Raw genomic sequence first — 15,941 nt, forward strand, 5'->3', positions numbered from 1 at the left:
TTTCCCTGTGATATTCTTTGCAATATTGAAAACCCATGGATGAAATAATATGAAGGCAAAAAGCAAGAGGGGAGTTGAGACTGCAAAGTAACCAGAACTAATTAAATTGAGCATCTAGAGCTAGCCTGAGTGCCAGTCTGTTTTTGCTATCATGCCTACTGTCACTCATTGTCATGTTTGTCTTGGCAATAAGCAATGTAGTTGGAAAGAGCACCAACAGATCTGCTGCTCTTGCTTGAGTTGCTCAACAGTAATGTATAAAGACATCATTTATGGGAAGTGAAGGGACATTTGAAACGCCCTTGGTTTTCATTGACGTATGTAAAGGGAGAATAAAGTGTTTTAATTTAGTATTTATAAAGAACATGATAGACAACAGATACTTACTGTAGCCTACCTGTTAAAAGGAGCAGAGCAGTCACTATCGTGAACATCAAATTTGAGTTCAACTGAAAACAGTCGTCATAAAAGAAAAGGGGTGGATGACAAGAATAAACATATAAAGTAGTACATTTATTGACCAAATGTATCACACATGCATGTAGAATCGATAATATTTTAAATAAAATCTAAATATCACAATTATGCTCTATACGAGAAATTATACGTGAATAATGTATTTTCCGACATCTACATTCACCCTCTTTTTGTCGAATGGTACGGTCGGCCCTTGTGACGTTTTAGAAATTCAGTCGGTAGGCAGGGCAGTTGACTGGCTCACTCTCCCGGTTTCAGCAAACCGTTGTTGTGAAGAGAGAGAAACGGGAAAGCGAAGGGTCGAGTACAGCATTTTTAGAAGATATTTAACGTTTAGACCTCACGTTTTGCGGGTCGTATATCTTCGTTGTCTCTTTTGCTCAGGCACCATGGCGTGTGGAGCTACGTTAAAGCGCTCGATGGAGTTTGAGGCCCTACTCAGTCCCCAGTCTCCTAAGCGAAGAAGGTGCAATGCACTACCGGGGGCTCCAAGCACTCCGTCCCCTCAAAGATGCAACCTCCGTCCGCCAGTTGACTGCCCATCATCACACTCGATGTCTCCCCCGGCTATGGGAGGAGAACACAGGCTAACTCCAGGTAAGACATTGTCAAAAGTTGGATTTAGCTGTATTTCAGGGAGGCTGATATGGGGAGGTGGGTGGAATGGGATGGGTGGTTCGATAGAATGGGGGTTTGTGTATAAGAAGCTAATGTTAGGTAGCTACAGTAGCTAGCCTAACATTTGCAAGCTAACGTTAACTAACTAAACGCAGTCAGCTAGCTAACCTGCCGTTATAGCTGGCTAACAAGTTAGCCATTAATGTTGACTAATATATATTTGTGAATGAATTTGCATTGCCTGGCATGTTAACTAGCTAGCACCATTATCTATGACACAAAGCAAAAAAAGGCAAGTTTCGTCGTCAACTTGCTAAGCTAGCTAGCTACATAACAACCCTAACCCAGCTAGCCAACGTTAGCCGCTAGCTAACGTACATGCATTGATTGTTTTCTTTGCATGGTCCACAATCCATGATTGGTCTCGTGTGGCTGAAATAAAACATGCTGTAAATTAGTGCTGTAAATTTAGGCCACTTTATTCCATGAGCAGATAGCCATCACCGCAGCATTTATTTTTGTATATGGTAGAACGCTGCATTGAAACGTCCAAGCCTTTTTGTTTAGAAGTGTGGGAACACCGTTTTTTTTTTGTACCTTCTCGATTTTCCCTGGGCTGAGAGGGCATTGTTCTGTTCCTTTTTTTTAATGCTCGCACCCATCCTGCCCACCCGCTTGAAAAGGTTATGCCCTGTGAGAGTTGAGCGAACGTGGGGGCTGCAGGGGTGGCAAGATAATTACCTGGATATCTCGACAGCAATCCAACAAAGCTCATTGAATGTGCCGGTCACCGGGGTAGAGGCAAGCTATTTCACAGCAGCTAATCTTCACCGCTGTCTAAACCCTAATTAAAACCTTGCTCCCACTTGGCACAATTTGATCCTATTTCTTTGTTGAGATGTGTGTATAATATGTTAACTGGAGGATTACAGTGCTGGGGCCTATCTTATATTTTGAACCCCTTGTTCATTTCCGTGCAGATTTTTTTAGTTTGCACCACAGTAAATCCTTTGTTGTTTTTGTCTTTTCCTAACCTCAAATTTAGCTGAATATAACCCTAATTCAAGCCCTGCATCCTGCTGCAGTTCAATGGATGGGCAGCTCCTCCTGTCACAAAATGCTGTGAAAAATTTCAATCTAATAAGAGTGTACAAACTCTGGCCCAGGACTGCCTCCTGGGCCAGAGTTTGTATGGACTGGGCACTCCAGGTAGTCTTTTGTTTTTGATCATTACCCAGGCCTGCATCTTGACATGGATGCCTCTTCCATTGAACTGGTTAATCCCTTTGGTTTGTCTTTGTCTGGCCTATCTCTTTTTAATTGATTGACTGCTTTTCCTTCAGCCCCTAACCAAGGCAGTTGGTTGTTGCACCTTTTTACATATTTGCAGGGATGCAAACTTGTCACTTTTCGGTTATATTCACTGTTTTGATCTCATCATTATACCCCGATGAAGACAGCTTGGCTGTTGAAACGTTGGCTATAAAATTATTGCATCTGAGCTCCTAGAGTGTGCAGCTCTCCTTTTCTTTTTCAAGTGTTCTACTCTGGTAGCCACCACCTCGTCTAAACAGGTGTTTCTTTCACCTCCAGATTGATCTCCAAAATAAGTCATCCACATGAATTGTGTAGATCCGTAAGGGTGGGGGGGTTGACAAAGTTTGCGTACTCAGTATATTACCCATTGCGCTATAAAAGAGAGGTGCAAACAGATCTTCTCCCGGTGTGATCACTACCTTCTCTCTCAAAATTAATGACTGCGCACAGAATGCATCCCTATGTGTCCTACAACTAGAATATCAGAGTTCAGAGCATGATGCCAGATATGTAGTTTAGTGGTTAAGAGCGTTGTGCCAGTAACCGAAAGGTCGCTGGTTCTAATCTCCGAGCCGACTAGGTGAAAAATCTGTCGATGTGCCCTTGAGCAAGGCACTTAACCCTAATTTCTCCTGTAAGTCGCTCTGGATAAGAGCGTCTGCTAAATTACTAAAATGTAAATGTAATATGTCATACCAGAATGAGTGCTTCATCCAATATCACGTGTGACAGCTGTGAGCAGTCAGCCTCATCCCTTAACCAGCCATTAGCCTACTCAGCTGCTTTTCTCCGCCTGTTCTTTCTGTGCATGTCTATCAGTTTTAAAAGGTTATTTAGCCGTGATGGCGAGCTGGGATGTGCAGGCAGTGTTTTGGTTTCTGTTACATTTGTTTAATTATTGGTGCGGCTCGCATCGCATATCTTTTCATTTTGCCTGTAACAAGCAGGCCAGTCTTACTAGGCTTTGCTGTCACGCAGCCTCTAAGTGCTAAACAATATTATAACCGCGACAAACTGCCTTGTTTTGTCATGTTACCTGGCTAGCTAGCTAACAACATGGTACCATGGCTATGCACACATTTGGATGGCACAGGCAAAATGGATGAATAGCATTCTGTGTTGGATTGAGTAGAGGTGTGAATATCAGGGACAGGTTTTTGTGCAGCACATGTGCTGAACGTATAGAACGGGAACAGGCGTCCTGGGGGAGGTGGGGCGCAAACCCCGTGGTATCATCATACTACTTGGTATCGTGATACTTGGCCTGGTATCACATCGTTTGTAAAATGTTGGTATTGTGACAACCCCACTCTGAAAATGGGCACATTTCACTTGCATTTGACAAACTCTTTATCTTCACCTTTTTGGGCCCTCACCAGTTTGCATCTCTGTGTTTGTCCAACATTCCTATCTTCAGAATGTTCCATGCCGCTGAATTCCCATGGCCACCAGCAAAACAGCATTAGCCATAGCAAAATGCATGGAATTGCAGGAAATTAGCTTTAAAAAGGCAATTCTCTCAGCTCCATGGCAGAATGTGTAGAATCACATGAAATGTGCTTTAAACTACAAAAAAATGTCTCCGCTCCATGGCTAAATGTTTTAGAATGGCAGGAAATTAGCTTCAAACTGGATACATTTCTCAGCTCCATGGAGACATTTGTAGAATTGTAAGAAATTGGCTTACAAATGCAAAAATGTCAAGAAGAGGGGCCTCTAAAATGCTCTCTTAAATTCGGCCTGCCAACGGACCCGCCACATCCCCCACCTAAGCCCCTTTTTGATCCAGAAAAAACCCTGATATCCATCACAAGATAATGCTGATGGCACCTTTGACGCAAGAGGCAGAAAATCTAGCAACATCACAAGGGTGTTGGCAGGTTCACACACATGCAGGTTTCAACAGCTGAAGAAGCTTGTGTAACGGGCAGATGGAGGAAGAGGTGTCTTCATGTCTGCCTTCCTGTGTGCAATGCGACTGTGTGATAAGGGTAGCCAATCTCCTTCTGTAATTTAGCCTCTCCCTTGATTAGCTAAGCCTAACGTAATGTTTTTTTCTCTTCTAATTTTAGTTCCTCAGTGCAAAGCAGAGGTTACTGGGTGTAGGCTATACAATTTAGGGATTGGTTCAATGAAAAAAACCCTGTTGAACAACCAACAATGCTTCTCAATCTTTCTTTTTGTTGATGCAGAGCTGTGTCATGTCTGTTAAGACCTAGAGTGAAAACACAAATGTACGCCACAAGCTAGTTTGGGTTTTCTTTCACCACTTTAATGGCTTTTGTGTACGTACAGGCCAGCTATCCTCAGGCTTCATGCACACTGGCATTTTACTCAGTATCTGCCTGGCTTGCTGAATTACATACTGCACAGCAGCTGCAGAGAGGAAAGGAATGTAAGATGTTGGTGTCTGCAGACATTGGGCCCAGATACCTGATATTATGCTCACCTTTACCCTGAGAGAGGCGCCCCAGCCACATTGTAGCTCTTTGCAAGCTAGCTTCTCCGCTGTGGGTTTGCCAGTGAATGCAGTTTCCTGTTCAGTCGCTGTTTTTAAGGTAAGCTGCCTGCTCGTTACCCCCCCTCCCCCCTTCAATATTTATTGGCATTCCCCACGAGCCAGTCAGGTTTCCTTTGTTGTAGTTCCCAGGGCACATGGACAGGTTCTCCTCCTTCTCCCTCTTCAGCCCACTTGATTGGAATAATTAACTGATCTACGAGACTTTAATGAGGACTAGCCAACCTTTTAAATTCAGGATGCAGTGGTGAGTATTAAAACTGTCACCTGTAATAAATTGAAGGGCGCTATGGTAGAGGGAATCCAAAGGTTTAAGAGTAGTGGCTGCTGCAATCTGGTAAATGGTGTCACCATAGTCAATGAATAAATATGTAGTTCACTTGAAATGTTTTTGCAAGAATTAGAGAACAGCATATTTAGTCTTGCCCGCATTATGTATGTGTCAGTACCCCTGCTGCACAGATACTGTGTGATTTTAGTAAGGGATGTGACAAATGTTATCTTTGTGAATCATTCAGTCACTCTGTTTTTCAAAGTTGTCTGGCCAGTAATTTGTACTGTTTGTCACCAAACTCAAACAGTGTAGGCAGGTTGGCCACAACGTTGCACTAGGCCCATCTATCGGCAATCAAAAGCTGCATCTTGCAATGGAACGCTGTATCTTGCATTTCTTGGCTTGCAATGGCTCGCAACTTCAGTAAAGCAGGGCCTATCATCAATGAATAGGCTAGAATATTCTACACGCAACAGACCGAAGCCTGAACATGTTCACAACCCTACATGTGCTGTATTGTCATGACTCACTGCGTCAGCTCTGTCTTCAGTGGGTCACTCAGTTGGGGTTTGTTGGATTAAGATCTACGTGCAGAATTTCTTAAGATGGTTACCTTCCAGGTTCTTACCCTGTACAATAATGGGCAATAAATTAATTTGGTTTGTGTTTGAAGAACACTGCAACCTGACCTAGTTATCTGTGATAATGTTCAACACAGCGTGAGCCTAGCTAGCCTAGTACTTCTCAACAGAATTTTCCTTCAATTCATTATACACAAACTTCCCGGCAATTAGTAAGCCCTATGGTCAGTTCCCACCCATATTCATGCTCAAGTAGCAACAAATGCTGTCTCTATACTTTTAAGAGGGTCTTTGCTACATCAACTTGGCCTGACTCACAATACAGCCTGCTTCCTGGCAGCTTTGGAGTCCTTAAGTCCCCCCACTATACTTCAGCAATGGAGGGTGAAATGAGTCAGACGGCCTGTTTTTCTCTTCACCGCTACCCGTCGTCCCCCACGTCCAACTTATCTGGCCAATCTCCTGCCTTATACACTGTTTTTGTTTGTTCTCTCCCTAAGCTTTTTAGCTGAGGCTTTTCTCTCTTGCAGGAAGTCTCCGTGATTGATTGCTTTGGCCTGGCTGTGGCAGGGTCATTGTTGCTAGGCAACGCCCCCAGATTGGTACTCTGCTGGTTGACAGTGCTAGTCTGGCTGGCAGTTGACTGGCAGCAGGGGAGGGATTTCACTTGTCACTCAAAAGGTTACCCTGGAGCCCTGAGATCATTAAGCACAGCAAACCCAAGTGCAGATGTGCCCTGATTTGGAAAAGGATGTATCTCTTGTCAACTTAATGTGTTTGATCAAATCAGGGGTGAAACTAAGGTGGTCAAGTATGGAGTCCCAGCAAAATAAATAGTGGCGGTACGCCATACTGGTAAAACATGAGCCTATCACAATAATTAAAACAAAATGTCATGAAAACTAGGCTATTACACCATTATTTATCATGACCATATCATTAGTCAGAGGCATGAAAAATGAGCGAATGGACTAGAAAATGGGTGGTATAGCCTATGCTCAAATGTAATGTGGTTCGATGAGAACACTGACATTTTGCCAAGGCAGAGATGAATGGCCGTCACCGAGACGCGTGCGGACAGCTGTGGATGCATAAATTCTGGCCTAATGACAATCGACAAAATGTCATTACACTTTGTGGTGTTTTGTGTAACAGATGTCTCTTTCCATTCACCACTGTTTGGATGCTGGAAATATGTTGCAAGTAGATGAATATGCATGGGTATCCTAGTAAAGGAGCCCTTTTGACAATCAGATGACAACATCATGACTTGTTGTTTATGCTACAATAAAAGGTAATGCATTTCAAAAGTTAAATGAAAAATCTTTATGACTAGGCCCACAGAGATCTGATTGAATTAATAGGGATTCTATATGTAATTCTATAATTTAATGCCGGTGATTGAGATGCCGGTGACTTTTGCTGTCATGGCACCGACATAAAGAACCAAACCTTTTGACAACTTTATTTTAGGAAGTGACTTATGACTTGGGCTTAAGTCTCATTGTTTGTGGGTAAGCTATTTAGATCAACAACGTGATGCTCAAGCTAATAGATCATTGCACCTATCTATTTGGGGTAGCGTTGGCAGACAATCTGACACAGTGGCCGTTCAACTAGTCAGTTCATGCAGCATCGTGAACCATTTGAGTCACTCCTACAAACTTAACTTTTCGAGGGGGAAGCCATCCATGTCTAGTCTAGCCCCCTTCATATACTCATGTCTCTGGGATAAGTACAGCTTTATTGAGTTAGAAAAGTTTGGCCATGGCTAAATAAACAAAGCCAGTCAGATTAGAGCTGCATTGTTCACATAGGAAGGCATCAACTCCCCTGCTGCTCCTGTCCTGCTCTTCTTGTGTTGGTGTACTCTGCTCATTTGAAGCCTCCAGCTCAATAATACATGGCCAGTCAGTCACATGGCTAGCTACCTCACTCTCAAAATGGCATCTGAAAAAGGCTAGTTTTCAATTGATCTTGCCTAGATTCAGCTCTCTCCTTGCCTCCTTTTCAAAGTGCATTGGACGAAAATATCAAATGTCCCTCCCCTCAGACTACCGCTTACAATGCATTTTGAGGAGGCGAGGAAAGATGAATTGAGAAAGGGCCCATGTAGGCCTGCTGGCTAGGTAGCTAGCTTCCCCCTCAGAACAGCTCACGGAGACATGCATGTTTGCTCTTATATTGATATGGCTGCTGCTCTCTCAACCCAAGATAAAGTAGGCAGGCCTCCCTAGATAGAGGTGCACAGAGGCCCTTCGCCCTTTGAGGTGGAATAAGGATGATAAGTCCCCCTCTCACACTGGCTATCAACACTGGTCAGGTGAACGGCATAGCCTAAACATGTTTTCCTTCCCAATATATCTTTGAATTTTACACCCAATCTGTGAAATTTCAGTCAAGCACCAGGTTGAGGAGTTTAGTTTTGTCTTGTATGTTGGCTAGTGCTCTTATTGAACCCACCTTAATCAAAAGATCTTAGTGGAGCTGATTTGAAAAGGTTGCCAGTGGGATATGGATTCCTTGCCAAGAAAAGTCTTCACCAATTAGAGGCTACCTACTTCCTCCAGGGTTGTTTGCTGAATACTGAAATTGGCCCTGAAATGAAGTCAAAAGGCTTTAGGTGCAGTCCCACTGCTTTGACTGAAAAGAGTGGGTACCACCACTGTCTGAGAACATGTAGGGCCTAGCTCTGTGCACAGATCTCTAGGCTTTTCCCTTGGCTTAGTGGCGTTGCCAACAACCGGATGCATCCGGTTTTCAGGGCTAAAGCTAATTCAACCTAGCTTCCTTTTCCGCTGAAAACCGGATGTGGGAACTCCGCTCGGGCGTTTTTCTTTTATGCCTACTATGTTAGATTATCTCATCCCAAATGTTACCCTAATCCCTTTATAGCCTAGTGCCCTGCCTTTGACCAGAGCCCTTCATGGAGAATAGGGTGTCATTTGGGACGCAGCCTGGCTCAGCTCTGCAGTGGTCAAAGACCTTGGAGGATGAAACCCAACCCAGTTTCTCTGGAAAGGAGGCTGTAGCATGTGAGGCCGGTGCCCAGTTTCACGCTCCTTCCCGGCCTCTGCATTGCAGTCAGATATCACCCAGATCTATCTAAATAAATCACTCTGCTTTGTGTTTGGCGCTCCTGCCTGTCAAAAAGGCCTGCAGCTTTAGCACCACTGCCAAGTAGACCTCTGCATCAAATATTCAGGTAGTTTTCTTGCTGTGTTATTGCCGGACATGCTGGTACAAGACAAGTAGTCTATTTTTGTCTTGGCTGAGTTGGCTCTTAGAGACCCGAAGACCTATTAAGCCTGACTGTCTCCTAGTGAGCTATGGATGTGTCAGGTCCTGAAAAATTTGAAGGAAGAAGTGAAACCGACTGCTTCGCTCCTTTTCGCTAGTCACGGGATCTCAGAACGGGTGGTTTCCTTCTGAGGAAGTGTGCGCGCGCAAGTGTGCTGTGTGGGTTGACACAGCTGGTGTGTTTGTTGCTGATGTTACTCCCCAGCTTTAAAGCTCTCCTTCCTGTTAGTGCATTTGTTTTGAAAACCATATCAGCTGAACACTGCAGCTCACAGGATGTGTGCATAGCTGTGGGCCTTCATTTAGTCTTGAGGAAAACATTCTGCTATCATAGAACACTATGCCTACTAGGACTATAGCATGATTGTAGCTTGTAGTGATGATCAACAACATGCAATTTTGGAACACATTTAGCTTCTAAGAATGCCGATCTGACATGGCTGGTTTGCTATGATCAGAGACCATCTAAAAATAAACATATCACCTTTTTATGTTTGGGCTTACAAGCAAGGGTGTGGCTAGTTGTCTTCTAAAATCAACTAGACGGGCATCGTTTTCATAATGGTGCTCCAGGCTTTATTTGTCCTCTGTGAGTGCTGGTTGTTCCTGGGCCCTGTTTATGACCGCGTCCCCTGTGTTCTGTCCCCTCTACAGAGCAGATCTTCCAGAACATCCGTCAGGAGTACAGCCGCTACCAGAGGCGACGGCAGCTGGAGGGGGCCTTCAACCAGAGTGAGGCTGCCTGCAGCTCCACCGATGCCCCCAGCTCCTCCCTCGCCGTCCCCAGCTCCCCGCCAGGTGAGACCCTGCGAGAGAGAGATGGACACACGTGTACATACACACACACACAGGGGGGCTGGAGTTGTTGATGTTGTGCGAGGTGGGCCAACAACCGAGTCACCTGCCAAACCACGTCACCACCCATATGGTGTTCAGTGTACGCATGCAGCGGTAATACAAACCCCAAACATTTTAGCCTCCACAGACGTTACATAATGATGCTTGGAGTTGGTATATGTTTTTATAGATCCCATTGGCTCAAGTATAGCTAGTCGGCACAGTCTCATTATTTTCAATGTTTCCAAACCCATAGACAATTACTACATTGACTTGAATGTGAATGTCTGTCGCTCCGTTCTAGTAATTATATTTCTGTCTCTCCTAGTTCCGAGAGCATTGCCTGGATTTTAGCTTTAAAAGCTTTGGTCAGAAATTCAGAATGGGTCAAAGTCCACTTAAAGGCCCAGGTCATGAATCATTCAGCCTCCCCTGGATCCAGCTCCAAGCTCAGAAGAAGACTTGGAGAAGGGGCCTCGTTAGTGCCACATGACCCTCTAGGCCACTGGTTCCCAACCTTTTTTTAACCATGGCGCACCTTGATGGGATATTACATTCTGCGGCACACCTAAAATGTCCCTATTAATTTATTTAGTGGTAATGACCTCTCATTTTATCTGATTCATACTGCAAACCAGCTATTTTCTGTGACAAATGTTTTTTATAGATTAAATATGGTTTATTTGAAATATTTTCATAGTTTTGATAGTTCCATACTCATGATGGTTAACTTGTGTGTACCCTTTTAAGAGCGTCCCGTGAATCTGTGGCGGAAAGAAGCCAGAAAGAATGGGTATAATTGGTCTTCAGTGTTGAATGTTTTTTGGGGCTACAGATGAGCAGTTTTCTGCATTGTAAAGGGGCAACCATGGACACAAGGCCATGTTCCGTTTTGTTTCTATAGCAGAGGCTGTGGTATAGCTAAGGCCAGAGACACATGTATTAAGAAATAAATGACTATGGCTAAGCCTAATCAGACTTGCCTGTACTAATGGTTCTCACAGGTGAAGTAAAATTATACAAATGACTTTTGCTCATGATGCGTGCCCCTCAAATGAGACAAATGTAACAACATCCTGAGCACACTGGACTTGAAACAACGATACAGATGTAAACGTGCCATTTCATGTTTTATCTGACCGGCACTAGTGCTCCCAAGTAAACATTCCATGTGCATTCCACAGGTCACGTTTATAAGTGTGTAAACATAACAACCTAGATTAGGAAAAGTTTTGCGGCACACCTGAGTTCCTCAACGCACACCTGTTGGGAACTACTTCTCTAGGCTGCTGCTGGGTCAAATGTGACAAAAATGAATGAATAAATTGTCTTGCGCAGACTCTGTCACCTATAGTGTATTTATGGATGACATGGGGAATGTCAGCCTATTTCAAATCTCACTGTGTGTGTCCCAGGTGCCTCGAGGAAGGACCAGCCGTCGTTCACACTGAGGCAGGTGAGCTACCTGTGTGAGCGCTTGCTCAAAGACCACGAGGAAAAGATCCGGGAGGAGTACGAACAGATCCTCAACACAAAACTTGCAGGTACAGACAGCACTTGGCATATCCCCATCCTTAAACTGAAGTCAAAAGGGCTTTTCACATTACTGAGCCAAGCCGAAACAAGTTGAGCTGGCATGGTTACGCATCCACTGTAGATGCTGGAACGTGCCAAAACAGAAAAGAAAATGTCAGAGCGAGCACAGTTTGGTTCGGGTCGACACGATAGTGTGAAAAGGGCAGTTTCGTTTGTCATAGCTGCGTTTTTTTTTTGCACTAGCAATGAAGAAAGACTGATACAAATGGCACCCTGTGTGCAATAGGAGATAGGCCTATTTGCTGCACCCCCAGAACACCTTTAATGCCACCTTTATCTAATGTCCTGCTGATTTGTTTTTGTTTAATTAGGGCCTCTCTGGGCAGATATGGATTTATAGACTAGACACTACTAGCCAGGACTGCTAATGTTTCTAGAATGGAAATCTGCCCTGACTGGAATGATTATGATCAACCTTTTAGCTGATGTTTAGTGAAGGCTCAAGCACCAAGTATTATAATTGTTTTGCATAATTTGTGGAAATGTATTGACATTATCTGGTCCTTGAATCTGCACCGTCACAATTTTGTACTAATCCAATGGCCATCTTGATCCTCTGTTGCAGAACAATATGAATCTTTTGTGAAATTCACACAAGACCAGATCATGCGAAGATACGGCGCCAGGCCTGCTAGTTGTAAGTATCCGAGTTTCAGTTTTCACATTTTACCCGTCCACCATTTTGCTCCAGAAGAGTAAACAAAGCAATCCCTAAAGCCACGTAAAGTAATTGATTTTTCTCTGTTCAGAGTTCTAATGCATTCTTGTCCTCTCATTTGTCTTCATGCTGTTGATCTCATCCATTATTCAATCCCTCTGTTTTCAGATGTCTCTTGAATTCCCCCATTGATGAGGTACCAGCTTTTCTCACAGGACGGCTGCTCTTCTACTGTCTCTTCCTCCACTAGATATGTGATTTTTATGTCCCTTTTTTGTTTTTCATGCTATTTGGGTGCCATGGTTTATCCACATTTTTAATCCAAAACTGATTTCTATACTCCAGAACTGTGGCTGCTGGCCAAAACGCTAACGAATCGGAAGAAAATGTAAAAAGTCGATATGCTGCAGTGGCTATTCTGATCCTTCTGTATTATAACCTGCCAGCACTGCCCCTCTGCAGCCGCTGTATTGCTAAAGCCCCCTGGCCTCTTATCCACCCAGTTTATTTTTCTCTTTTCCAACTCTACCTGAGGATGTGGATTTTTTTTCTTTTGAAAATAAAGTCATGTGATTTAAAATGGTTTCTCTCAATTACTTTTTTGTCATGCATTCAGTTGATCAAACTGTTAAAACAAACCGTTTTATTTTGGTAATCTTTTTTAAATTATAAAGTAAATACATGAGAAAGTTAGTATTTTGTCAAAGGAAGGTTCATTTGTGCAGTGCATATGCTTTAAGGTTGCATAACCCCCTTGAATTGAATCAATTTAAGACAGTTACAGTGCATTTGGAAAGTATTCAGACCCCTTCACTTTTTCCACATTTTGTTACGTTACAGCCTTATCCTAAAATGGATTAACAAAAAAAAATTCCTCTATCTACACACAACTCCCCATAATGACAAAGCGAAAACAGTTTATTAGACATTTTTGCAAATGTATTACAAATAAATAGAAAAATACCTTATTTACATAAGCATTCAGACCTTTTGCCATGAGACGTGTAATTGCGCTCCGGTGCATCCTGTTTCCATTAATCCTCCTTGATGTTCTACAACTTGATTGTGGAGTCCACCTGTGGTAAATTAAATTGATTGAACACAACCTGTCTATACATACACTACCGGTCAAATGTTTTAGAACACTTACTCATTCAAGGGTTTTACTTTATTTTTACTATTTTCTACATTGTGGAATAATAGAAGACATCAAAAGTATGAAATAACACATGGAATCATGTAACCAAAACAATGTTAAACAAATCAAAATATATTTGAGATTGTTCAAAGTAGCCACCCTTGGCATTCTCTCAACCAGCTTCACCTGGAATGTTTTTCCAACAGTCTTGAAGGAGTTCCCACATATGCTGAGCACTTGTTGGCTGCTTTTCCTTCACTCTGCGGTCCGACTCATCCCAAACCATCTCAATTTGGTTGAGGTCGAGGGATTGTGGAGGCAAGGTCATCTGATGCAGCACTCCATCACCCTTCTTGGTCAAATAGCCCTTAAACAGCCTGGAGGTTTGTTGGGTCATTGTCCTGTTGAAAAACGAATGATAGTCACACTAAGCCCAAACCAGATGTGATGGTGTATCGCTGCAGAATGCTGTGATACCCATGCTGGTTAAGTGTGCCTTGGATTCAAAATCAATCAGACAGTGTCACCAGCAAAGCACCCCCACACCATAACGGCTCCTCCTCCATGCTTTACGGTGGGAAATACACATGCGGAGATCATCCGTTCACCCACACCGCGTCTCACAAAGACACAGCGGTTGGAACCAAAAATCTCCAATTTGTACAAACATTTCCACTGTCCATTGCTCGTGTTTCTTGGCCCAAGCAAGTCTCTTCTCCTTATTTGTGTCCTTTAGTAGTGGTTTCTTTTCAGCAATTCTACAATGAAGGCCTGTTCACTCAGTCTCCTCTGAGCAGTTGATGTGTGTTACTTGAACTCTATGAAGCATTTATTTGGGTTGCAATTTCTGAGGCTGGTAACTCTAATGAACTTATCCTCTGCAGCAGAGGTAACTCTGGGTCTTCTATTGCTGTGGCGGTCCTCATGAGAGCCAGTTTCATCATAGCGCTTGATGGTTTTTGCAACTGCACTTGAAGAAACTTTCAAAGTTCTTGAAATGTCTTAAAATAATGGACTCGTTTCTCTTTGCTTATTTGAGCTGTTCTTGCCATAATATTGACTGACCTTAATGTCTTAAAATAATGGACTTGTATCTCTTTGCTTATTTGAGCTGTTCTTGCCATAATATGGACTTGGTATTTTACCAAACGGCTATCTTCTGTGTACCACCCCTACCTTGTCACAACACAACTGATTGGCTCAAACGCATTAAGAAGGAAAGAAATTCAACAAATTAACTTTTAAGAAGGCACACCTGTTAATTGAAATGCTTGAGAGAATGCCAAGATTGTGCAATGCTGTCATCAAGGCAAAAGGTGGCTATTTGAAGAATCTCAAATATAAAATACATTTTGATTTGTTTAACATGTTTTTTGGTTACTACATGATTCCATATGTGTTATTTCATAGTTGTGATGTCTTCACTGTTATTCTACAATGTAGAAAATAGTAAAAAATAAAGAAAACCCCTTGAATGAATAGGTATTCCAAAACCTTTGACCGGTAGTGTGTATGGTCCCACAGTTGACAGTGCATGTCAGAGAAAAAACCAAGCCATGAGGTCGAAAGAATTGTCCGTGGAGCTCCAAGACAGGATTGTGTCAATGCACAGATCTGGGGAAGGGTGCCAAATAATTTCTGCATTGAAGGTCCACAAGAACACAGTGACCTCCATCATTCTTAAATGGAAGAAGTTTGGCACCACCAAGACTTCCGAGAGCTGGCCGCCCAGCCAAACTGAGCAATCGGGGGAGAAGGGCCTTGGTCAGGGAGGTGACCAAGAATCCGATGGTCACTCTGACAGAGCTCCAGAGTTTCTCTGTGGAGATGGGAGAACCTTCCAGAAGGACAACGTTCTATGCAGCACTCCGCCAATCAGGCCTTTGTGGTAGAGTGGCCGGACGGAAGCCACTCCTCAGTAAAAGGCACATGACATCCCGCTTGGAGTTTGCCAAAAGGCACCTAAAGAACTCAGACCATGAGAAATAATATTCTCTGGTCTGATGAAACCAAGATTGAACTCTTTGGCCTGAATGCCAAGCGTCACGTCTGGAAGAAACCAGGCACCGCTCATCACCTGGCCAATACCATCCTTACGGTGAAGCATTGTGGTGGCAGCATTATGCTGTGAGGATGTGTTTCAGCGGCAGCGACTGGGAGACAAGTCAGGTTCGAGGGAAAGATTAACGGAGCAAAGTACAGAGAGATCCTTAATGAAAACCTGCTCCAGAGTGCTCATGACCTCAGACTGGGGCGAAGGTTCACCTTCCAACAGGACAACGACCCTAAGAACACAGCCAAGACAATGCGGTAGTGGCTTCGGGACAAGTTTCTGAATGATCTTGAGTGGCCCAGCCAGAGCCCGGACATGAACCCGATCGAACATCTCTGGAGAGACCTGAAAATAGCTGTGCAGCGACGCTCCCCATCCAACCTGACAGAGCTTGAGAGGATCTGCAGAGAAGAATGGGAGAAAATAGAGGTGTGCCAAGCTTGTAGCGTCATACCCAAGAAGATCGCTGTCATAGGTGCTTCTGTAACAGTGTTGCTTCCGTCCCTCTCCTCGCCCCTACCTGGGCTTGAACCAGGGACCCTCTGCACACATCGACAACAGTCACCCTCGAAGC

At 43.6% G+C, this 15,941-nt stretch overlaps 1 protein-coding gene across 1 annotated transcript; it reads left to right on the forward strand.

The window, feature by feature from the left end:
- Positions 1–707: 707 nt before the first annotated feature.
- LOC311139160 (akirin-1-like) lies at positions 708–12,760 on the forward strand. Its single transcript, XM_084174051.1, has 5 exons — positions 708–1,074; positions 9,740–9,883; positions 11,338–11,466; positions 12,084–12,155; positions 12,345–12,760. The coding sequence occupies exons 1-5, from the start codon at positions 867–869 to the stop codon at positions 12,353–12,355; spliced, it is 564 nt and encodes a 187-aa protein (XP_084030177.1). The 5' UTR covers positions 708–866; the 3' UTR covers positions 12,356–12,760.
- The last annotated feature ends 3,181 nt before the right edge of the window (positions 12,761–15,941 follow it).

Source organism: Coregonus lavaretus (assembly GCF_964263955.1).
Source record: "Coregonus lavaretus genome assembly, chromosome: 13".
Classification (NCBI taxonomy): domain Eukaryota; kingdom Metazoa; phylum Chordata; class Actinopteri; order Salmoniformes; family Salmonidae; genus Coregonus; species Coregonus lavaretus.

Coding starts and splice junctions, on each gene's coding strand:
- LOC311139160 (XM_084174051.1), top strand. CDS start 867: ATGGCGTGTGGAGCTACGTTAAAGCGCTCGATGGAGTTTGAGGCCCTA. Junction 1,075..9,739: donor AGAACACAGGCTAACTCCAG/GTAAGACATTGT, acceptor TCCCCTCTACAG/AGCAGATCTTCCAGAACATC. Junction 9,884..11,337: donor CGTCCCCAGCTCCCCGCCAG/GTGAGACCCTGC, acceptor TGTGTGTCCCAG/GTGCCTCGAGGAAGGACCAG.